The sequence below is a fragment of the Phasianus colchicus genome, chromosome 3 (assembly GCF_987193195.1).
Source record: "Phasianus colchicus chromosome 3, bPhaCol1.hap1.1, whole genome shotgun sequence".
NCBI classification, from domain to species: domain Eukaryota; kingdom Metazoa; phylum Chordata; class Aves; order Galliformes; family Phasianidae; genus Phasianus; species Phasianus colchicus.
The window spans coordinates 51963646-51987970 of NC_143438.1; the positions used below are offsets into that span (position 1 = coordinate 51963646).

The 24325-nt window shown below is 41.0% G+C and overlaps 2 protein-coding genes across 2 annotated transcripts; both read right to left on the reverse strand.

Moving 5' to 3' along the window:
* Positions 1-1020: 1020 nt before the first annotated feature.
* Positions 1021-3147, reverse strand: LOC149918576 (uncharacterized). The gene is made up of 2 exons (XM_090138337.1): positions 2352-3147; positions 1021-2085 (listed from the first exon to the last, which is right to left on the reverse strand). The coding sequence occupies exon 2, from the start codon at positions 1994-1996 to the stop codon at positions 1091-1093; it is 906 nt and encodes a 301-aa protein (XP_089994463.1). The 5' UTR covers positions 1997-2085; positions 2352-3147; the 3' UTR covers positions 1021-1090.
* A 10612-nt stretch (positions 3148-13759) lies between these two features.
* Positions 13760-15772, reverse strand: LOC149918577 (uncharacterized). Its single transcript, XM_090138338.1, has 2 exons — positions 15091-15772; positions 13760-14824 (listed from the first exon to the last, which is right to left on the reverse strand). Exon 2 carries the CDS (start codon positions 14733-14735, stop codon positions 13830-13832), a length of 906 nt encoding a protein of 301 aa, XP_089994464.1. The 5' UTR covers positions 14736-14824; positions 15091-15772; the 3' UTR covers positions 13760-13829.
* Positions 15773-24325: the final 8553 nt, after the last annotated feature.

Below are 24325 nucleotides of genomic sequence, written 5' to 3' on the forward strand. Positions count from 1 at the left end.
GAGTGTGCAGAAGTCACAAATATAATGGGAATGCTTTTGAGAAGATTTTTCAAATTGTCCACAGTTTTTTCATCTATGTAATATGTGTCTCTGTATTTATTGGTGGCCTTTTGATACTTAAGCCTAATAGGGCGTATGGTAATTTTTCTTCCTCTTTATCAGAATCGCTAGTGATGATAAGTTCCGATACTCTGACGTTTTTGCCAACTTCTGTGCAGTCTGTGAAATAGTCACAATAAGTTATTTTCAACAAAGAAAAGCCTGCAGAGTCAATATTATCAGCTCCTCCTTGTCTGTAATAGATTGCTGGGGAATGCGTGTTTGTTCATACACATTTTATAATCACAAATATGTAGGTTGGGAGGAATCACCAAAGGCCCTCTCATAAAATTCTTCCTCAAAGGATTGAAAAAGGTCAAATCAGATCAGGTAGCCCTATGTGGTATCCAATTATATGTTAAACTTCTCAAAGTATCTAAATTACAAACAGTTAAGGATTCCAGCAATTAACAAAAATGTTCCTTTCAATCTGATGAGAAAGACATGCAGGAAAAGAAAAAAATCTCTGTGGAGATGCTCAAAAAGTAAGCAAGTGTCATTTACTTTATTTGTTAGACGTGAGTAGCAGTACACTTTCCATGGTCAAAAACAGACATCAGTCAACTCACAGAGCTCTGAAGGCACAAGGGGAAAGTGACAAGAAAATAGCTGGCAAAAACTGGTTGTGAACTTATAGAAAACACTTCGTAGGGAAAAATGGCAGCTGAACCATTCAGAGTGCTTGAGTAGAGAAAGATAAACATTGGCGTAGTAGGCATAAGTTCATTTGCAAAGACTTCTCTTACCTGTTGGATTTGCACTGAGTAGGGTGTCAAAATCTGCAACTCACTTACAAGCTCAAATCAGAGCAATCCCATCTAAAAGTAGTCCAGATCACAAAGGAGAACAATGGCAACAGCTTTGCCAATAACAGAGACTTTTTCTTTTTTAAAAAAAATTATTTTTATTTTCTTCCAAACAGCAGGCCGAGAGGAAGATGTTGGCCTCCCAGCCCGCCAGAGCCATGCTCTGCTGGCAGTGGGATGACGGCCTAGCGCCGCTGCCGGGGCCGTCTCTTGCGGGGTGGGGGTGAATTGTGGGAGCTGCTGCGGGTCTTCCTCTTTGGGGGGCGCCGGGGACCCCCACACGAGTGGTCTCTGCCCTGGGTGGAAGGGCCCGCTGCTACTGCCTGCCCTGGCTCCTCCTGCGGCTCCTGTGCTGAGGATGCAGTGGCCGTGCTGGGGTGCCCAGGGCCCCCAGTAGAGCTGCCGTGCAGCTCCTCGGTGCCCATGGCAGGAAGATCCTGATGGGAGGGTCTGGGGTTGGGGCTGGCTGCGTGGCTGTCCTCTCGCCCTCCTGCAGCATGGCCATCCCGGTGGTCCAGCTGGCGGCGGATCTCGGGGCCATACAGGGCTGCGGCGAAGTTGATGAGGCGCTGGACAAAGGGCACCACATCGCCATTGGTGATCGGCTGCAGCTCCCGCACCAAGGCCTCTTGGTCAAGCCCATGCTGGCATAGGAAGTTCACAGTGGTCCACTGTCCCACCTGCACTTCCCACCAGTCATCACTGGACATCTCCTGGATTTCTTCCTGCAGCCAGTGGAGCAGGGGTGCGAGGTCTTCCGGATGTTCATCAAAAAACGCAGCCCAGACCTCGGCTGGGAAGTTGTGCTCAGGTGGAATGAGCACTGGCTCTGCAGGCCCCTGCTCATCCTGCAGGCCGTCATCTGAGTGTCCCATGGGCTGTGGGACGGAACACTCAAGATAATCATCATCCGACCTCATTGAGTAGCGGATGGTGATGATTTTGTGCCCACAGACGGCACAACTTGGCTTCTTCTTAGCCCACCAGATGGCACAGCCATAGCAAAGCAGGTGGTGGCAGGGGGTCACACAGGCAACATCCTCCCGACCCTGCCCGCAGACGGGGCAGGTCCAGTTGGATGGCACGTCCATGGCCCCGGGCTCTGCGGTGGGCTGGGGAGAGCTGAGGTCGGGAAGCTTCTCCCCTCAGTGGTGCTGCAGCAGGCGGAAGGTATTACAACCTGCAAAAGAGAAAGAGAAGCCACGGTTGCTTGCTGCCCCTGGGGTAGACAGCAGTGATTCCCAAGTCCCTCAGCAAGAAACCCTGCCAGTCCCTGTATTCCATGGGGGAGTGGGATACGACAATTCGCTCCTAACACTGATGCTGTGGCAGCAGGTATCACACTGGAAGAGGACACGAGACCCCATGCACATAGGCCGGCCTACGGAGGGCCCCTCCAGAAGCATTCTCTCAGCTGCCAGCATGAGGCATTGCCACACTGCCTACCTGCACTGCTGCACGCGACTCTCTGCAATATCCTGGTTGCCTGCTCCCAGCAGGACCAAGCTAAAGAAGTAGTGGCCCTGAGACGGCTGCTGAGAGCTGCGCAAGCAGCACCCAGAGCACGTTTCAGCTCCAAAGCTTGCCTTGTCCACACTCCAGTCCTCGCGCACACGCTCGGTTGGAGGCCAGGCACAAACTGATCAGCTGGGCTGCTGCACCCGTGTTAAAGCAGGGTGGGCAGTGCAGTCACAATCCATCGCACAGAGATGTCACAAACCATCGCTTGGCCATGTTGCTAGCGCTCACCTTCACTCAGGGACATCACCACCTGTCCCACAGTGATGCTGCCATCCATTGCTTAGTCATCACAATGAGCTGGCCTCACCTGCTGCACGTGTGCCTGCAGCACTCCAGCCCCAGCATACGTTTATGGGCTTTCTCCAGCCTCTCTGCTTGTTCCATTCCTTCCCACATCTCATGTGGTGTGAAACACCCACATCGGTGTTTCACACCAATCACAGGCCTGGGATATGTCTTCCCATGGGCCCCATTGGGTTGCCCAGGCCATGGCACGCAGCCCCAGGCATGTACAAGCAGAAGGTTTATTCAATAAAATATCACACTTCCCTCTGTCTCTTGGACTAGATGATTGTAGAGGTCTTTTCCAGCCTTAATGATTCTATGATTCTATGTACCCACGTCCAAGGTCACTGCTGTGTGAACATTTCACTTCAGTAGAACATAAGGTCATGCTGTTGTCCCCGATGTTGATAGCACTCCTTCATTTAAGTGTTTCTTTTTTTGTATTCAATCTTAAGTGTGCACTAGTCTGGTCTTCTGAAAAGCCAGCAACTGCAGAAACAGCATACGGCTGCTAATTAGCTGAAGCGTGGTTGGAAAGGAGGACTACGTTTGATTAGATAAGATTACAAGAATTACTAAGAGGTTTTTCATTACTGAGATGCTGAGACTTAGACTGGGGCAACAGTCTGTGCTTGTCAAAGCACCATGGAATTAACTGGCCACTAGTGAATAGGATATGTGTATGCACCTTGGCTGTAAATTGCCACCTACATATGAACACAGGGCAGTCACAGAGGTTTTGTTTAATAGCTACACAGGTTTTACTTGCTACATATCACATACACTTTCATTACCAGCCTACAGTGTTTACCTAATACATGTCAGGGATTGCTATCCTGATCCTGCTCTATTTGTGAAACATGATGAAATAAAAGCCAAACATGCTTAATGTGTATCTTCTGATCTTTTGTTGCTCAGCTGATGTTGCCACATCACCACTAAGTGGACGAGATGGTTCTCCTGACTTCCAGACTGAGGTGCCAGAAGGTTTATTCAAGGTCCGCTTGCTACACCTTTCCAATGCATTGAATAATATGTGATTGTTTCTCATTTTTCCTACGTCCGCTGAACAGTCACTGGTGCCTCATGTTTGGAGTTTTTCATTGAACAGATCTTAAAAACTGAAATTCAGATACCTCATTCAATGTGTAAGTGAATATTTTTTTCCAGAAAAATGGTTAATCTATCCTCCTGATAAAATATGGTGGATTATATATAATTGTGGTGTAATTTTTCTGCGGCATTGTGTCTCTTTATGGAAAACAAATGTTGATACACTGGTGTATTTATCTTCAGAGTCTAGAGATCTATGGAAATAACCTCCAGGGAAGTGGTGAAGTCGCCATCCCTGGCTGTGTTCAAGAGGTGTCTGGATGAGGAGCTGTGAGATATGATTTAGTAGCTGTGGTAGTAATGGTGATAGGGTGACGGTTGGACTAGATGATCTTGTAGGTCCTTTCCAACCTTGTGATTCTATGTTTATATCTGTTGATAGAAGAACTGACACAGACTGTGAGGAAGGTTTTGCTGTAGCCCACATTCAGGAATTCAGTACCTTACAGAAACAGCTGGTACCAGTACAATATTTAAAATAATCAGACTCCCCAGCAGTAACATACCAGTGTCAAAGGTATGGATGAGAGACACCAGATATATTAACTACATATACCCTGACTGAATTCCATTGTAGTACTTTACTTTAGAAAAGTATGCAGCGGGTACTTTAAAACCATCCTGCACTGTAACCACTTTGTTTCTTCCCAATTTAATCTTCTTTAAGAGTTTCTATAAATTATAAGACTCTACTTTTTTTTTTTTTTTTTTTTTTTTCCCTCGCTTTCAACATTTGAAATGTAAGACCCTTGGCATCTTTGAACTTAAAATGGGAGTCCCGTATTCATGTAAGCTCTGGGCAGCCTTCACTTTGCTCATCTTCATTTTTCTTCCCACAGCAGCCACAGATACTCCCTGTATTTAATTTTGCTGCCTTGTTACTCTTAGCTGACTTCGCCTTACGGAACTTTCCCAAATCTATTCCTTCCTTGCAACTCCATGAAGAATGGCATTCATGAAATTTATCAATATTAATTGTATGAACTGATCACTGCTCACCACATTTAAAATGAATCATTCATTTCTGAAAACAATAATCTGCAAGGAAACATGTATAAGATGCATAAGTTACAATTATGTCATCATATCACCAACTGACTTACTCACTCTCTGCCATACTATGTGGGAAAAAAAAAGTAAGAAATTTACTAGAATTAATGACGATTTCAGAAACAGAAAAATAAATTCAAATTATTTTGATGGATATATTCCTAGAAAATAGTTCAGCCACTTTGATTTATAATTGAACTTCAAATGAAGAAAACAGTATCCTTCTAACAAAAACCAGACATACTGATTCCTAATTACGCTATATGTTCACAAGCCATGTAGTCTTTGGAGTTTTGTCTGTATTTTTTCTATGAGAAGAGACATCCATATAAAACAGCTGCAACTCCAAAAGGACTTTGCAGGATTTGATTGATTCAGTTTTGATTACATACTGGAAACACATTTAGTTCAAGTTAAGCACATTAGCACACATAAGCCAGAATAAAATTCCAATTGCTTCTTTGTTATTCATTAATGGAACTTAATGACTCCAACAAAACATTAATGAAGAAAAAATATTGGCTTGCATAATTCATTTGGAAAAAATAATTAATTGTTGTATTAAGGGCAGCCTACTTCATACAGTAATTACTGCAGCTTCGGTGGGGAATTGGTTCACGATGTTTATTCTGCAAGCTGTTGTTTATTCCTTTCTTTTCGCATTGATTTCTTAATCATAATGTATATTTTTCTTGCAGAAGTAAATTAAGAATACTTTAAAATGATGATCATATCTAAGTATTTGCAGTTGACAAGGTGACTGCATTTTTGCACTCAGTCTGTTAACATGATGTTTAACACAGTCAACATCTATTGGGAAGATGAGAAAATTTGTCCAGATATAATATGCTGTAAAGTCAGGAAAGGCCTTTTTTGCAAGGGCTTATTTACCAGTTATGGTGAATGACAGAAATTGGCACTTCATCCAAGCTGTACTTTTCTAACAGGTAGAAAATAATTTCCATGGCCATATTTTCTTCTTCATAAGTTCTGTTAAGATATGCTTGAAAACTTCTCATAAGATCTTAAGATTAAGGCAAGGCATCTTATAGAAACAGGGTGTTGTTTTTTAGTTTTGTTTATAATGTTTGCCCACTACAAAAATAAACTTTCATTCAATAGACCTGAAAATTTAGATAGAGCTATATCTAAAATTAAAACAGAAGTTACTACAAGACCCCTTCACATATATTTTCATCTGTCACAGGTTATCCTTAGATATAAGTCCGTGACATGGGGGCACGAACGATTTGCAGCAACCCGGGCCATGTGTGCTCCGGGAGAGGGGGAAGAGCAGAGAGCTAGCCAATAGTTTTAACAAAAGAAAACACAACGGCAACGATCTGAGGAGAAAGGATAATTTACTGAATCTAACTAAACTAAACAAAACCAGAGAGACGAGAGCATCAAAAGATGTGAGTCAAACCACGATAGTGCGAGGGAAAAGCACGTGCTTTCTCTGCGGCGAGCTGAGACGGCTGAACCGGGCCAGGCGGGGAGAAGGCAGCCGCGCCGGGTTGCGTCCAAGGCTCCACCCCATTGCCTCCTCCCGCCAGCTCCTCCGGGGATGCCGCCCCCTCCCGTCCCATCAGGATGCTCAAAGAGTCCACAACAGTAAACGGTACCAGAACATTAACTCGTTAACTCCCACTGGTCCACATGATGTTCTGATGTGGAATACTGACAACAACAACAACAATAAAAAAATCACGACACCACGACATCGTCCTATGAATTTTTTGGGTTTGCTGGAAACTAAATACGGTATAGGTGTGACACTGGAGTCTTTTGTGGCTTTTGGTTTGGTTTGATTTGGGGGTTTATTTTTCTGTTTGTTTGAGGGTTTTTTTTCACTTCTAGCACTGAGAACTAGGCACTGATCAAGTTTTTTGTCTCTGGACAAAACTCACATGGACTGAAATTTTCGCATGGTTGATATTTCCTTAGCATGGAAATCAGATCACCACAGAAAGGCAAGGAGGAGATTTTGAAGTGCCATGAGATTTCATCTATCCATGAATGGTTCCAGAATCCACCCCAACATAAGTTAAACAGGAGTGGTCCCAAAAATGCAAGCTAGGCTGTACCAAGGAAAATGCTGCGCAGAAAATTTTCTCTCCTTTTTATTCTACATTTAAGGTTAGGCATGCAGATCCTCATCCTTTATGTTCATAATTAATAAGTTTCAGAGGAAAGTATGAGCCGAGAAACCATTCACAGAATCACAGGGGGTGGAAGGGATTTCAAGAGATTGAGTCCAACCCTTCTGGTAAAGCAGGTTCCCTAAAATAGATTACACAGGTAAGTGTCCAGATGGGTCTTGAATATCTCCATAAGAGGAGATACACCACAACCTCTCTGGGCAACCTGTCCCAGTGTTCCATCACCCTTACCGTGAAGAAGTTCTTCTCATGTTAGTGCAAAAACTAAGTGTCACCTAATAATTGACAGCCAGAAGAAAAAAAAAAAAAAAAAGAAAGGAAAGGGAAAGGATTTATTTTGTTTCCCCAAGAGGAGCAGGGCTTTTGTTTTGCGATTTGTTTCCTTATCTGGAAAATAAGTGTTGTTTTTTACCACTGTGTGAGAAGGAAATGTGTGAGTAACATTACAGACTTCTAACCAGTTTCCCAGAAGAGTCGGTTCATTGAGCACTCTGCAGGCTCTAGATGTAAAAAGGAAGCATATGTTACCATATTGATGAAACTGTGCAAAATAAATAAATCAGAGTTTTGTTCTGTAGTTGGCTTCTCATTGTTACATAGAAATTGGGCAGTTTAGATTTTTTATTTATTTGTTTGTCTGTTTGTTTGTTTGTTTAGGATGAATAGTGTTTGTTTATGTAATTACTGCTTCAATAGAAATGCCAAAGCTGCTAGTATCTCTTTTGTCATTTTGAACATAGGGCATGCACCATTTATGTCTTGGGTTGTCTATTTTCCCATTTAAATTAATTTAGAAACTCCTATTGCCTAACCAGCAATGAAACTACCAGATCACAGAAGATAGGAGCCAAAAATGTCTGTGATTTATGTGATCTTCTCATTATGTTTAGTGGGATTGGCATTAAAATCTTCACTTATCAATACACATGAAACATAGCAAAATAGAAAACAGATACTGGAGATGAATTGTTTAAGAAATAGTTCTCTTAGGCAGCTAGCTACTTACAAATGCAAAGTTGTCTTGTTTTACTGCTGAAGCATGAGACAAAATACAGTAGGTTTGAGGGGATTCAGGAGGAAATTTTCCAATTCCTCCTGTGTTAATAGTGAAATGGATATATTATTTATACAGACTGAGGTAGAGAGTGAAACTTTCTACCAAATAAAAACAGGCATTTCCTTTCCGGTGACAGGGAAGAAGTTAATAGAAGACATACTTTCATTACAAGAAGACACTTGTATATGGGATTTTTTTCAGTGAAGCTGAGAACAATCTGCAATATCAAATACTCAGTCGTCGCTGATTTTTTCTGACTGACAAGGGTTGACCTGCATGACAGGGTGAAATTTCTGCTTCTTCTGGAAGCAAAAGACAAAACTGGCAAAGATTCCAAAGAAAATGGAAAGGTGCTACAGGGGATTCTTGTCTTCAGTCTCTCCTGACAGGCAATACCACAGCTGCCTGCAGCAAAAAGAAGAGGAAAACTGATAAAATATTTTCTTCGTTTTCCATGAGTGAACACTTAATACACCACACGATGGCAGCACAGGCTGAAAAAAAAATCAGAGAAGTCGTAGTGCAGTGTAGCAGAAGTAAGCAGATAGCATAACTTAGGATCTTCAGCCTAGCAAACTTTGCTGATTTTTTGCAAAGCACAAACCTAACCTTTTCCTCTACACTATTCAAGTCTACTGAGAGCAGTTTTCCGATAAAGACTTTCATCTTGAGATCCTATATATATTTCTGCTTGGAAGTACAAAGAGTTGTCTTTTTATCATTATTATTTTCCTGCAGCCCTCATTTTCCCTTACTTTCCTTAAGCTTTAATTCTTATAGCTCAAGATGCACTTGCAGCACTCTGGGATCTGGTCCACCTACACAAGCTTGAGGTTATGGTTTAGCAGGACAGAGCTCACTTGTAAGCCAAGACAGTTCTTAAGAGAAATCTTTACTCTCCACACACAGCTGCTTTTGGCATCAGTCCTGCCAAAGGAAGGAAAACAGGCTGTAAGGAGGGAAGGCTTTTAACATCTGTTTTGTTTCTGGGTTTCCTTTAAACCCAAGCTTAATTCTGAATATCCAACCGCATGCTCCTTTCTCATCTGCGGGTGATTAAGAAGTATACAGCAGACAAACTATAAATTGAACTATCAAAGCAACAATCTTTGCAAATATTAAAAAAAAAAAAAAAAAAAAAAAAAAAGTCTTGAAATGAAAAATGACACATCATTTTATTCGAATATGGGATACTTGTGACTTTTCATTCTAACATGATTTATAGTCTTTTGCAGTTTAAGAGTTACTGCAATGTGTGCTTTTTGTATTTGGCATGTTTGCAGTACACCAAAAAGCAGTTCGGGTTGGAACAGGTGCTTTTAAAACTCTTTTTTACATCGTTTGCTGCCATCCTGAGGCCGATTCTTGCAGCACAATTAACAGTACAAATCGGCCAAATTCAAAGTTCTGCACTTCACTGCTAATTGAAGTATAAACCTGGATCACCATCTGAATCTGTTTAAAATCATTGCAATTTCAGAAGTAGCTCAAGATAGCCTTTATTGTCATTCCAAGCTGGTATTTTAAATACCATTTTTAAAAAACACACTATATTCTGTTATATTCTTTGCTCGAAGACAAAAAAATCCTACTTCATGTCTAAATAAGTATAGTTCTGCCCAATACAATTATTCTATGACTTTTGTGAGTTGTAGATTATCTGTCTGAAAGTGGTGTACAACCTGTTCTCTTTGAGTCCTAAATGTTGTTCCAGAAACTGAGGTACAACTATGTAATATAGCATTCATAGCTGCACACTATTTCTAATGTATGGTCATAAAAAATAATACCTGAAATGAAACTTTATACTAAAGATATGCAATGAAATACAGAGAGAATATATATATATATATTGTAACACAGGGGATTATTCAAAAGCTGAAATACTTAACTGGACTTATGAGAATCTTTCTAGGTTCTTTACTTCGTGAATCCATACACAGTCTTTTTCCTCATCTCCTATCACTGAGCTGTGGAGAGCACTGAACCTATTTAGCTTTGTCTTTCTGTACGTGTGGAAATGTTTATCTAGGTACTTATTCATGCACCTGTTCTACTTTTTTCTCCTTTTTTCCCCTTCTTTCTCAAGGATGTCAGTTAAGATTTTTACTGAGTAGAAACAGAGTCCCACAGATTTGTAGCACAGCCCATGAAGTCAGAACTGGTGAAAGATTGGTTGTAAGGTGGGATTTGCTGCTCTGGCTCAGCCAAGGATGTCTGTGGGTCAGGCAGATCCTCTGCTTTGGCCTGATAGTCAGATAAGTCTTGTAATAAGCTAGACTAGTAATTGATTAAGTCCTCTCTCGTGTTGCTAAAATTGACTAGACATTTCTTAACTGAGAAAGCATGAAATTCCAGGATATTAGAAATGAAATTGCTTGCATTCAACTAGTGTTGATCTTACAGTCTGAAACATAATAATTTTAGCTGTTGCCTCTGCCATCCTCTGTAATCTAGTTGCAATGCTTTGTTCTGCCGTAAAATGATTTGTATTAGAGATGACCTTTCTTCATGCAGCCTACTGCAAAATGTAGCATCAGTGGAGATATACAGGATGGAGCTCTACTGACAAAAAGGTTAGGAAGGAGTTTGACAACGCGCACATACGGAGGACCCAAGTTTCGCAAGCCCTCTTTCGGACTAAAATAGCTGCTATTAGGACCTTCAAGGAACACTGAAATTCTTAAGGGAATATCTGACAGCTGGGGCTGATAACAGGGTGAGGGAAATGTAGCAGTAAGAGACACAGGGGCAGGAGAAGAAAAACTTCCAGATATTTATGAACTGTAAAAATATTCCGTCAATCTAACACGCTTTCCTAATCCAATGATTTTTAGCTTAGGTCAGTGAAAAATTGAAGCATTTCATTAAAGTATCTTTCCCAGTTGTACACTCTTCATTTCAGGATAGCTTTCTCTGCATTCGTTGATTTTGAAATAGAGGTCATTACATTACCTGACTTTTCTACAAACCCGTCCCTCACATAAGAGGTGTCCTCCCATTCCAAACTAATTGCAAACTGGGATCTTCACAATGAGTGAATGTCAAGCATTGCCCTGGAAAGAATGAGACCTCACTGTCTGAATCCCTTGGTTCATCTGCAACCCCCTTCAAAGGAGGTTCCAAAAGCAACTGCTGTTTGATGCAATGATACAAGGAAATATTTTTCGTTTGCTTACACTCTCTCAACATTTGCTATACTGCTTGAATTAGCTCCCCCTTCCAAATGTATATCATGAAGGAAGAGTAAATACTTCAGCTTAAAATTATTTTTTCCTTTTAATGCTAAGACATTTTCATGATGATTCAGCTTTTCCCTAGACCTCTACCGACTAGATGAGATTCAGATGAACTGTTTCCTATTCCCTGTTCCCTATTGCTTCATCTGTTTGTTTAGGAAGCAAGAAGGAAACTTATTTTGTTTTGTTCTCTTCCCCCGAGTATTGCAAGCATTAACAAGCATGTTGTCTTTCCTGTCATCATAGTCGTAATGCAAATCTGTCCATAGATTTAATTTCCATTTGTTGCTTTTTATTTTTTTTCCTATACTGTTACCTTCAGGCAAAATGCAGATTTCCCAGCAATCAACAAATTCTATAAAGAGGTTTGAGTAAATTTTTCTGTCATTTGAATAACAAGTGACAGACCACTTTTTGAATCTATTGCACACCTACTCCAGATAGAGAAAGGCTAGAAATTATGCTTATTCTAACCTGTTTGATCTACCCTCTCCACTTTTGCAGCAACTGTGGGATAACCCATCAGTGATTAGCTGTTCCTTTCAAGTGTAATGATGCTGACCATCTCTGTTCATAGTCACAGATTGCACAGCACCTTTACATGACACTAATTCCTCTTCCTCTATGATGAAAGAACCACAGTCAGGCAGTTTAACAAGAAAAATGTTTAAACAGAGCATCTTTTCATTGCTATCTGATGAGCAAGAGTGAAGGAAAGGTCTACAAAGTGTCCATGATGCGGGTAAAAATGGGTGATAAATATATTCAGTTTGCTGTAAGGTTGACTGGCAGTAGACAAATGGTAGGACACTGAAGGAGACCTTTCCTACACGTCCAGTTCCTGAGTTCCTGCTGTCAGATGAAGGGAATTTAAACCGTTTTACATCTCAAAGGGCTACTTTCCTACCAAAGGGCAAGAAAGGAGTCCGTTTTGTACACGGAGGTTGGGGGATAAATGTTTTATTCCCTGAACTTCAACTAAGTTTGCAATTGATTAAATAGTACTCTACAGCTCTTTATGCATAATATTTCACCCAAGGCTCCCAAAGCTTTTTCTAGTGCTTGAATGTATGCCAGCAGATGGATCAGCAGTAATAAGGGAGATTAATTTCCCCAGTCTTGAATCACCAGATTTGCCAGATTCTGGGCAGCCTAGGCCACCTTGAATGTCCATGGAAGCTGGTGAGCCTAAGTTGGTTGGTCTTTATCTCTGGCAGAAATTCAGAGTTCAGATTATAGCCATGATTCCACTGACTGTAATCACTATAACCACTATAAATTACCCACAAGCGTATGTCAAGAGATATTTTACTACAAAAACTTATTTTCCTTTTCACTACTTTAACACCGGAACTAAATTGAAAACTCTGGTGTAACAATTACCACTAAGAACTATAAGCTAGTGGCTGGCATTTATAGTAAAATCTATGCAACTGTCAACGGTTTACGGGCTGGTTCGGCCCAGTTCCATGACTAGCGGAGTGGAGGGATTTCACAAAATCCACGCCTCCAGAAAAGGGAACAGGGGACCCCAAGATAATTAAAAACAGCAGCAATGATCTGAGGAGAAACAAATTCATTTACTAAATATAGTATCGGAATGCAAGATAACACACTATAATACAATGTAATTAAAATCGAAGCTAATAAATCAAATATAATGAGAGAGAGAATGTCAGAAAGGTGAATATGCCTCATCACAATGCTGAGGTGAGATTCACAGTCCAGTTGAGCAGCAGGGAGATGGGAGGAGAGCTGACAAAAAAGAGCGAACGAAGAAGAGTGCATCAGGTGACCTTGCCAGGAGTTATATCTCCTCTCTGTGACCGCAAAGTCCCCTGGGGAATGTAGTTCTTCTTCTCTTCCAGGCAGGTACCCAGAACTTGAGCATTATGAGTTAAACTCCCAGTGCCCCACATGATGTTATGACATGGAATACCAAAAACCAAAAATCACGCTGAACCATTCAGAGTGCTTGAGTAGAGAAAAGATAAGCAATGCTTATTGGGGTAGTAGGCATAAGTTCATTTGCAAAGATTTCTCTTACCTCTTGGATTTGCACTGAGTAGGGTTTCAAAATCTGCAACTCACTTACAAGCTCAGATCTGAGCTATCCCGTCTAAAAGTAGTCCGGATCACAGAGTTTTTACTGTCGGACTAACTAACCTGAAGTCTGAAGAGAGGGTGACATTTCAGCTCAATGGCTATCATCAAATGAAATCATTTGTGACCCGGAGCTTGGAAGTAGGAGTGCAATTTAGCCATGTCCTGATGATTGGGTTATGATTAGAGAAACATGAGGTCAATCTTCTGCTTTTTGGGGCAGAAGGAGGGAGAAAGCGGGTAGGGAGAACAATGGCAACAGCCTTGCCAATAAAAGAGACTTTTTATTTTTTTAAAAAAAATATTTTTATTTTCTTCCAAACAGCAGGCCGAGAGGAAGATGTTGGCCTCCCAGCCCGCCAGAGCCATGCTCTGCTGGCAGTGGGATGACGGCCTAGCGCCGCTGCCGGGGCCGTCTCTTGCGGGGTGGGGGTGAATCGTGGGGGCTGCTGCGGGTCTTCCTCTTTGGGGGGTGCCGGGGACCCCCACACGAGTGGTCTCTGCCCTGGGTGGAAGGGCCCGCTGCTACTGCCTGCCCTGGCTCCTCCTGCGGCTCCTGTGCTGAGGATGCAGTGGCCGTGCTGGGGTGCCCAGGTCCCCCAGTAGAGCTGCCGTACAGCTCCTCGGTGCCCATGGCAGGAAGATCCTGATGGGAGGGTCTGGGGTTGGGGCTGGCTGCGCGGCTGTCCTCTCGCCCTCCTGCAGCACGGCCAGCCCGGTGGTCCAGCTGGCGGCGGATCTCGGGGCCATACAGGGCTGCGGCGAAGTTGATGAGGCGCTGGACAAAGGGCACCACATCGCCATTGGTGATCGGCTGCAGCTCCCGCACCAAGGCCTCTTGGTCAAGCCCATGCTGGCATAGGAAGTTCACAGTGGTCCACTGTCCCACCTGCACTTCCCACCAGTCATCACTGGACATCTCCTGGATTTCTTCCTGCAGCCAGTGGAGCAGGGGTGCGAGGTCTTCCGGATGTTCATCAAAAAACGCAGCCCAGACCTCGGCTGGGAAGTTGTGCTCAGGTGGAATGAGCACTGGCTCTGCAGGCCCCTGCTCATCCTGCAGGCCGTCATCTGAGTGTCCCATGGGCTGTGGGATGGAACACTCAAGATAATCATCATCCGACCTCATTGAGTAGCGGATGGTGATGATTTTGTGCCCACAGACGGCACAACTTGGCTTCTTCTTAGCCCACCAGATGGCACAGCCATAGCAAAGCAGGTGGTGGCAGGGGGTCACACAGGCAACATCCTCCCGACCCTGCCCGCAGACGGGGCAGGTCCAGTTGGATGGCACGTCCATGGCCCCGGGCTCTGCGGTGGGCTGGGGAGAGCTGAGGTCGGGAAGCTTCTCCCCTCAGTGGTGCTGCAGCAGGCGGAAGGTATTACAACCTGCAAAAGAGAAAGAGAAGCCACGGTTGCTTGCTGCCCCTGGGGTAGACAGCAGTGATTCCCAAGTCCCTCAGCAAGAAACCCTGCCAGTCCCTGTATTCCATGGGGGAGTGGGATACGACAATTCGCTCCTAACACTGATGCTGTGGCAGCAGGTATCACACTGGAAGAGGACACGAGACCCCATGCACATAGGCCGGCCTACGGAGGGCCCCTCCAGAAGCATCCCAGCAGCTGCCAGCATGAGGCATTGCCACGCTGCCTACCTGCACTGCTGCACGCGACTCTCTGCAATATCCTGGTTGCCTGCTCCCAGCAGGACCAGGCTAAAGAAGTAGTGGCTCCGAGACGGCTGCCGAGAGCTGCGCAAGCAGCACCCAGAGCACGTTTCAGCTCCAAAGCTCGCCTTGTCCACACTCCAGTCCTCGCGCACACGCTCGGTTGGAGGCCAGGCACAAACTGATCAGCTGGGCTGCTGCACCCGCGTTAAAGCAGGGTGGGCAGTGCAGTCACAATCCATCGCACAGAGATGTCACAAACCATCGCTTGGCCATGTTGCTAGCGCTCACCTTCACTCAGGGACATCACCACCTGTCCCACAGTGATGCTGCCATCCATTGCTTAGTCATCACAATGAGCTGGCCTCACCTGCTGCACGTGTGCCTGCAGCACTCCAGCCCCAGCATACGTTTATGGGCTTTCTCCAGCCTCTCTGCTTGTTCCATTTCTCCCCACATCTCATGTGCTTGGCATTGGTGTTTCACACCAATCACAGGCCTGGGATATGTCTTCCCATGGGCCCCATTGGGTTGCCCAGGCCATGGCACGCAGCCCCAGGCATGTACAAGCAGAAGATTTATTCAATAAAATATCACACTTCCCTCTGTCTCTTGGACTAGATGATTGTAGAGGTCTTTTCCAGCCTTTATGATTCTATGATTCTTTTTTTTTTCATTTACTTCTGTAAAGTATGAACTCTGTAGTACAGACTGGTTTTGTTTTTAATCCGTACATATAGACACAGTGAATACCCATCCTATCAGCATTACTCTTAACTGAACTCTAAGAACCTAGAGGCTTTGCCTACACACTGGTACCAATCTTCTCCAGCATGTACCAGTATGAATCATTTTTTTACTTCCAATCTTTATTCCAGTCATGTCAATTTCTTCCCTAATTTCTCCCATGTAAATAGAATTTTTCAGACCTATACTGTGACAAAAGACATTGTTTCAGACATTAAAAAAAAATAATTAAAAAAAATTGAATAGTTTGCATGTAAATGTTAAAATGGGGAATTAGACAAGGAGATCTTCTGTCTGTGTGTACTTCACATTATTATCAAATTCATATTCAGTTATAAATGGGAACAAGTTGGGTAGCTGAAGGAAGGGGAAGCTAAGTAAGCCTTTTTACCGGTTAAGAAAATAGATTTAGAAGTTAAGAGTCACTTAAATTGCTAATAAGAATAACAAGCCATCTAAGAACAACCTGCCGCATAGTAATACTGACTGCTTATTCTATGGCAACTACAACATACTAGTCCCCTAGTATGTTAAGTCCTTGAGTTTCTCTCTCTGTGAGTTCTCTGTCTAGACAAAAAAGCTATCAAATGATTTATCTTAGAGATGAAATGAGAACTTGAACTTTGAGGGTATTAGTGGAGACTGGGAGATTTCAAAAGAGCTTGACATGTCTTGTAATGCACCTCTTTCAAAAAGATCTGTGGAATATGTCTATATTCCACATTAAAGTATTAGAATAGTTATTTGTAACACCTTAATTCTGTTCTCTATAGAGACCATCTGTGCACTAAGGCTGAAATGACCTCCTATACAGAGCTGGTTTGGGCTTTAAAAAAAAATCTCTTCCCACAAGATAAATGTTTTTTTTTGTTTGTTTATTTCTTTTTTCTTGTCTTTGCAAACTGTTTTCATTTCTTTTCATTTTCATAAGATTTAGCTGTTCTTACCCCAGGGAAGAATTTGCTCCCAACACTTTTGTTTCTGGGAGAACTTAATCTGTTCTTTAATCTTCTTAAGTAGAGATTCTCTTGGTAGGAAAAATGATACCATAAAAAGAGTGATAGGGTATTAATTAATTTTATCTGTAACTTTGGTGGGCCCAGATTACTCAGGCATTCCTTACTCATGAACTTCATTGTCATCCCAGTTGTGGCTTTACTTTTGAAGTAGTGACCCACCCACGGGGTCTAGTAAGCCTTCTCAGCTGTCTCTCTGGGTTTTGTGAGTGCTGTAGACAACATTCTGCATTGCTTTTAAGGAAAAGATGTGTGGTGGGACATCTTCTTATATTTGTTCCTACTGAAGAGCAAATAAAACTCAGTGGAGTTCACGAATGTCTTGACAATTGGTTACGAGGAAAGGGAAGAGGGGACAGAAAAAGAACTCAGAGCATGCTAAGTGATTCATAAGGAATTACATTGCAAACTAATAATTTAATATGTTACTAATGAAAGTCAATTTTTATTCATTTGGCAGGGTTTTTTATTGTAATAAATGAATGTGACTGTTTCCGTTCATTAATTCAGAGAATAAGAAAGAGGTAAACATTTGACAGAAGTGCCTCCCTCTTGCAAGAGGTATTCCTACACTCTTCTTTTTGTTGTGTTTTTTGCATAAAACCATGACACTTCTGTATTTATTGTTCAAGTAGGAGTAGGATTTGAAAGAGAGAAAAATTTATTTAATATCATTTGTGATCCGTGTTATTATCCCTGATGGTTTGTTCCAAGGTGACTTTGTCATTGTAAGGCTTCTAGAGCAAGTATTCATTCTGTGGTACCACACAGTACATAATATATTGAGTAAGGAGCAAAGATGGTTTCAGTAATGGGTATATTTGTAGTGTTGCATGCAATTACTTCCTGGTTGTATTTTAAAGGAGTTTTTGACTTAAAAAATGCCAAGTCTCTTAGAATTAGTGCTGTTTATGAGATACTTTGGGAATTAACACAGGGATTAAACAGGCTTTAAACACTGTTAAAAACACACAGACCTCCTTTATAGATTTAATGTAAATATTCTCAGTCATAGAATTAGTAAATTGCTCCAAGGAGCCTTTTCCCTGGTGATGCATTTGCATTATTGCTTTAATATGCAACTAAAGTTTAAAGGAATCCTGTAAAAAGTTTTGTTAATTATCAATTTGCATTAGCCTCCTGGTCTTACTGTTGCTAGCAGCATCTATTAGTGTATGTTTTAATTCAGCTTTTTGTTAAAGATTAATGATTTCTTTGACTTACAGTGAAAAAATAATAGAGTAATTCCACAAAGGAGTATTGGCTAAAAGGGCAATGAACTCAATATATGAGCTACATCACAGCCTGTGGATTGTATATAAAAAAAAATCCAGGTTTACCAGTACTGTTACCATACACTGGTTCCCTCGCTAAACATTTTTCTTTCCATATTACTTATGACATAATTAGATAGTTATGCATTCTTCTGCCTTCAGCTACACATTACTTGATTTCTGAAGGGCCATTTCTTTCTCTTAGGCTGAGATTTCTAGGTGCAGAAATGAAACAAAAGCTATGATATGGTTTTGAGTAGACTTCAGACAAATGAGCTATTTACCACTTCAAGTATCCCATTGCTACACATCATTATCATAAAACAAAGCTATTTCTCCTGATAGTGTATAGAACTAAGGTGATTTCTTCATGCTAGCCACATACTTTACTTAACCTATTTATTGACTTCTCCTGAAAACTTTTTCTTTTCAGGCTTGTGTATTTTCTCAGCCATCCGAGCAGAGATAAATAAGACAATGTCAGAATAAAAGACATCCCTGTCATAAGACTCAGTTTCTCACACCAGCACCTTCTCCTTTAATATCTCTTCAAAATATTTAAATGAATCTATTACAAATGGAACTGCAGATGTCTCCAGATGTTTTCTCCACCTTTTCTTCTAACATTTTTAGTGAAAGCAGCCTGTGATGGTGGGAACAGTGCAATGGCTATGAGTCAGTTTCAAGTTAAATGCTACAGCCCAGCAATTTTATTTGCTTTCAGAAAGCAATAGCACAGATGTAAAAACAGCATAAGTGACATTAGGTGTCTGGAGAATTTCCAGCTGTTAAAAGAAATTTCTTTGTGATTTATTATAGCTGGAAGCTGAGGTAAACAACTTAAATGGTTTTTTTACTTCTGAGAGTTCCTGATGCAAAATTTTAGAGCAATACTAATGTACCTTAAGATCATTCAATTTATATGATGTTCCTGTTGCAGTGTGTTACCTTTCCTGTATCTGATATTGGGACAAGTTTGGGCTAAATAGTGGAATGAATAGAATGTAGGGACAATATATTAGAAATCTAACCTAGATTACAACTATAAGTGTAAATATCTCTCTAGCACTATCACAGAGCATAAACTAGTAAATTTCTCGATATTCATAGACAGCTTTCTGTTATTTCAACAGGCTTTAGGATCTAATTGCACTGCCCATCTTCCTCCCTGTCCAACCCTGCACCCTGCGTTTACTCCCCATAAAAAATCCCCCTTCTCTGAACTTTTGGAGTCAGGTGATCTCCCAAAACTCCCATGATGATGCAGATCCTTTATTCTTCCTTGCAGGTGACTACAAGATGACAAAATCATACTTGAATGCTATCTGATCACAGTGAGGCAGACTTTACAAAGTAAACTCTGAACACCTGTTTCAGCTTTGCACAGGTGAACAGCTAGTTTGGAATGGATCCAGCTAAGGTGGAATTCCTCATCAGAAGGGTACCTTTCACAAGTGGAATGATGTGACATGAGCATACTCACATCATATCATACATTTCTGATTGTTTGCTTCCCTGAATTACAGAAACAGATTTATTCAGACACCTGATTCTAATGGCCTGTTTCCTCTGTTGTGTTCTGGTGCCTTGGGAGCATGATTGTTCCTTAGACACCAACTACTAAATAGAAATGATTTATCTGGAAATTCAATTTCACTTCAGTCCACATCTCTTGAGAAAAAAAGAAAAAAAAAAGAAGAAGAAGAAGAAGAAGAAGAAGGAGCATTCTTTGTGATTACTAATAACGAAATTTTGATTTTGAGAATTTCTCAATATCTGTATTATTAGATAGAGGCATAACTTCTGGGGTGCAAAAAACCTATCACATTTGATATGATGTTGTAGATAATTTCAGCCAACAGGCTTGCTGCTTCCCTGATTCAAGTATCATCACCTCAAATAGATTAGATTTATTGCTTTCTCAAGCTTTTCTCAAGAAAAAGAGACAACAAATAATTTATTGTACTGCCTTTCGATGATACCATTTAGATGCATCATTCTATCTCTCTCTGTATCTGGTGAGTTATAATGTTGTTTCTCATAATTCTGTCCATGCACCAAAAGCAAAAAAATAAAGTGGCCTTTTTATCTGATTCTTTTTTCTTCTTCTTTTCTTTATAAACGATCAAACATCCTGCAGTATTTGATGGCTTTCATTTGTTCTTAATGTGAATACTTCAACAAATGAAATGCTTTTTGTTGTCCTTTATAACATTTATTTTAATAGTTTTTAGCTACAGTTAATCATGCCAGCTGAAAGAACTAACTTTAAATATTCTGTGAACTTGAAATACATTATATAAATATTATTTATATTTTCAATAATCCTGAATTTTTATTTTCTTTATCTTCTAAAATGTTGTGAACGATCTGAAACAATTTAAGAGTAAGATAATGTCTGTCAAAGCACAGTAATAAATTGTATTCTTCTCACTCAGAAAACATAAATTGAAAAAAAAACCAAGATGGAAACACAAAATTTAACAAGGAATGCTAAAATCTTATTTCTACATCAAAGCTTTCTTCTCACTCCTTGCCCTTTCTGTGTTTAAAAAAAAAAAAAAAAAAAAAAAAAAATTGGTGGAGTAAAATTGCCTTCTTTCATATGTGAGAATGCTATGAGATCTCTAAGATCATAGCTTGTTATGAATGCGTAATTACTCAAAGTGAAGCCTAAGTAAACCATAGATAATCTATAAATTATATGCTCATACCACAGAACAGCTTGTGATTTTGATGTTTAAGATGGGCGTGTGCCTGTGAGGAGGTGACTGGCAGCTGTAAAACTGAACATAATTTACCACTGAATCCATGAGGTAGGTGAGGTTCCAGCAACCTTAGGGCAAAACAGTCCATGTTATTTAGTCTCTGAAAAAAGGCCTTTGTTCATAGCTGACAGCAGAACTGACAACTATTGGATTTGTGGTGGAATCTGTGGTGAGCAACAAGTGAATGAGCTCCTGGTGCTTTACCCTCCTATTCTTGATGCAAATTCATGGGAAATCAGCCCAAGAGGTGAATGCTGCAAGTCTCAACAAAACTGAGAGAAATACTTACATTTTGCCCTTGCCTGCATCTTTATCTTAGATCATAAAATCACAGAATCATTAAGGTTTTAAAGACCACTAAAATCATCTAGTCCAACCATCAGCCTATGTCTGTGACTGCTTTAAACCACGTTTAAATACCAGTGAGATATTCACCCTTTTCTTGAAGACATCCAAAGAAGGTGACTCCACTGCCTCCCTGGGCATTCTGTTCCACTACCTCAACCCTCTTTGAGACGAATTATTTTTTAATAACCAACCCAAACCCCCTCTGGTGCAAATTGAAACAATTGCCTCTTTCAAGATGATAATGAGGTCTGTGCTGTCCATCCTGCCACACTTTTCCTGTGAAACTCAAGAGTTATTTAGCTCCAAGGGCTGTTTTTCACAATGTTTCTTTTACTTCTAGTCTTTGCTTCCTTTGATAGCTACTGTACAATAGTAATATTTTTCATGAATATCACAAATCATTTGATAATGCAGTTGATAAGAAGAGCAACGCAAAAGATTGTGATACAGCAGCTCCGTTTGCATTGCACAGTGCAGAAGAGTAGGAACAAGTGTGTACAGCAAACCAATTGATGCCGATGACCCAGTGTACAATCTGCATGTGTTCTAAGGAGTTTATACTGAAATGTGTCTATTCTGATCCAAATGGCTGTGTGTTCTTGTGTGTCTCACTCTCCAACGTAAGCAGGAAAAACAGGATGATGAAAAGGAAGAGACAATAGAAGAACAAAGGTCTTTCACAAGCATGAAACAGATTATGTTGATGACGTGTAGCTAAGCAAGTGAAAGGTCCACACCTCAGACTCTGAAGTCCTGCTTCCAGGCTTCCACTGATCACGTTTAGAGTTTGGTGTCCTATAATACCAATTCACTTTGAGGAGTTTAATCTTTCTTATAGTTTAATCTTCCTTTCAAATAACATTTTCTGATTACTGTGCTGGCCCAATTGCCTGACAGGGTTTTGTATTTTAATGTTATTTTCCAGGAGACTTAAACTAAGGACTCTTTCCTCTTTTGTCAAAATAGCTTTACTGAGTGTCTCATATGGCAGGAGTCAGCTTGACTTGCTCAATATCTCCCTTCTACTATTACATTTATGTTTGAGCTTGTCCATGCCTGAGTCATTGTTGAAAAAAATGTTGCAATCATTGTTCTTTGAGAATTGTTATTGTCATCCTCATTTTGATGAGAATCAATTAAACCTTGTTGGTAAGACATGTTTGGACAGTAGGAGATTGCCTTGTAGAAGAATAATATTCAGTAAAGGTGATAATAATTCACATCAAGCAAGAAACCTCATGAACAGCTTTATGAAGTTCAGTCTCCTTCTAAAAAGAGGTTGCATTATTAAAATAGAGACAGAGAAGCAAGTCAGTGTACCTAAGATATTCGTACATCCTGATGGTGGAAAAAATGTTTTTTAAATTTTCTCTTCTCTACTCTGCTCTTCCTTTTTTTTTTTTAATTGCTTGACAAGGAATTTTAGCATTTTGAAGGGCTTGCTGGAATACATATTCTCTGATCATTCCCGGTCTGTCTTTCTTTGTCCTGTGTTTGTCTGGAATGGAAAATGAGGTCTCTTGAAAATCTCAAAGATGAGCAAATTGGAAATTCTGCTTTGGGAAATTGAAAATGTTTATTTCAGAACACCAAGAATACTATATTCCTTCTGTAAATGTGAAGAATTAACTTCTACAGGAATTTTAGTTGTAAGGATATTTTACATAAGCTCAAGACTGTGGACGGTGTAATACTGTTTGTTTATTAAATTTGCTTTGAAAGTTGCATGGAACAACTCATATTCACATGGCCATTACCTACATTTAAGCTAACCAGTTTTGATATGTGTCTTCTGCCTTGATGTTAACTACTTTTCATATTCTCTTCATTCTTAGTATGATGCTATCAGTTGTCTCAGATTCTGCACCTACTATGTCATCAAAAGTTTCTGTGCTTCCCTTTTAATATGTATACCAGTTCTTACAGAGCCATGGACTTACAAGTTGATCCAGACAAACAAATCCTATTTTCCTTGTCTATTTGAGTTTCATAGCCTGAGGTGCATATGACCTTGACTTAAATGCTATCAACAATTTGTCGCTCGGAGATTTTATACTATTAAACCTGTTTGCATAGTGCTTTTATTGCAAAATACCCGTCTTTCTGTATGGAGTGTCACAGATAAATATGGTAGCTGCTGAGGAAGGCAACTAGAAAAATATTAACTCATGTAGCCTCTCTACGTTAGTGAAATACAATAATCCCATGAAAAACTGGTCCTCTCCTGGAGACTAGTGAAAAGCAGTGTTCATCACATATTGGGAGCATCACGGTTTAATGTCTTTGTCAGTGGCATGGACAGTGGGATTGAATCCACCCTCAGAAGGCTGTGTGGTGCATTCTACCTGCTGGAGGGAAGGGCTGACATCCAGAGAGACCTTGAAAAACACAGGAGTTTTGAACCTCATGAAATTCAACAGGTGAAGTGCTAGGTCCTTCACTTGGATCAGGGCAGTCTCAAGTATGAATGGAGGCTGGGCAAAGAGCGCACTGAGAACAGCCCTGAGGAGAAAGGTTTGGGAGTGTTGATTGTTGATGAATTTGATGTGAGCCAATACTGTATGCTTGCAGTCCAGAAAGCCAACTGTATCTTGGGCTGCATCAAAAGAAGTGTGACTAGCAGGGCAAGGGACATGACTGTCCTCCTCTACTCCACTCTTGTGAAACTCCACCTGCAATACTGTGTTCAGATCTGGAGGTCATAGCATAAGTAGGATGTAAACCTGTGGGACCAAATCCAGGAAAGGACCACAAAAATGATCAGAGGAGATATGAAAACAGGCTGAAAGAAGTGGGGTTGTTCAGTTTGGAGAAGAAAAGGCTTCAAGGAGACCCTAGGAGCAGATTCTCGGTAACAATAGGGGGCCTACAAGAAAATTGGGGAGGTGTTGTAGGCATAGGAACAGGGGTAAGGGCTTTAGTTTAATGGCTTTAAACTAAAAGAGGGTAGATTTACATGAGTAATTAGGAAGAAATTATTTTGTACAAGGGTGGTGGGGCACAGAAACAGGATGCCCACAGAAACTAGAGATGCTCCATCCCTGGAAATGTTCAAAGCCAGATTGGATGG

What these genes read in the sequence shown, in the direction of transcription:
- LOC149918576 (XM_090138337.1), bottom strand. Translation starts at nt 1,996, where the DNA reads ATGGACGTGCCATCCAACTGGACCTGCCCCGTCTGCGGGCAGGGTCGG.
- LOC149918577 (XM_090138338.1), bottom strand. Translation starts at nt 14,735, where the DNA reads ATGGACGTGCCATCCAACTGGACCTGCCCCGTCTGCGGGCAGGGTCGG.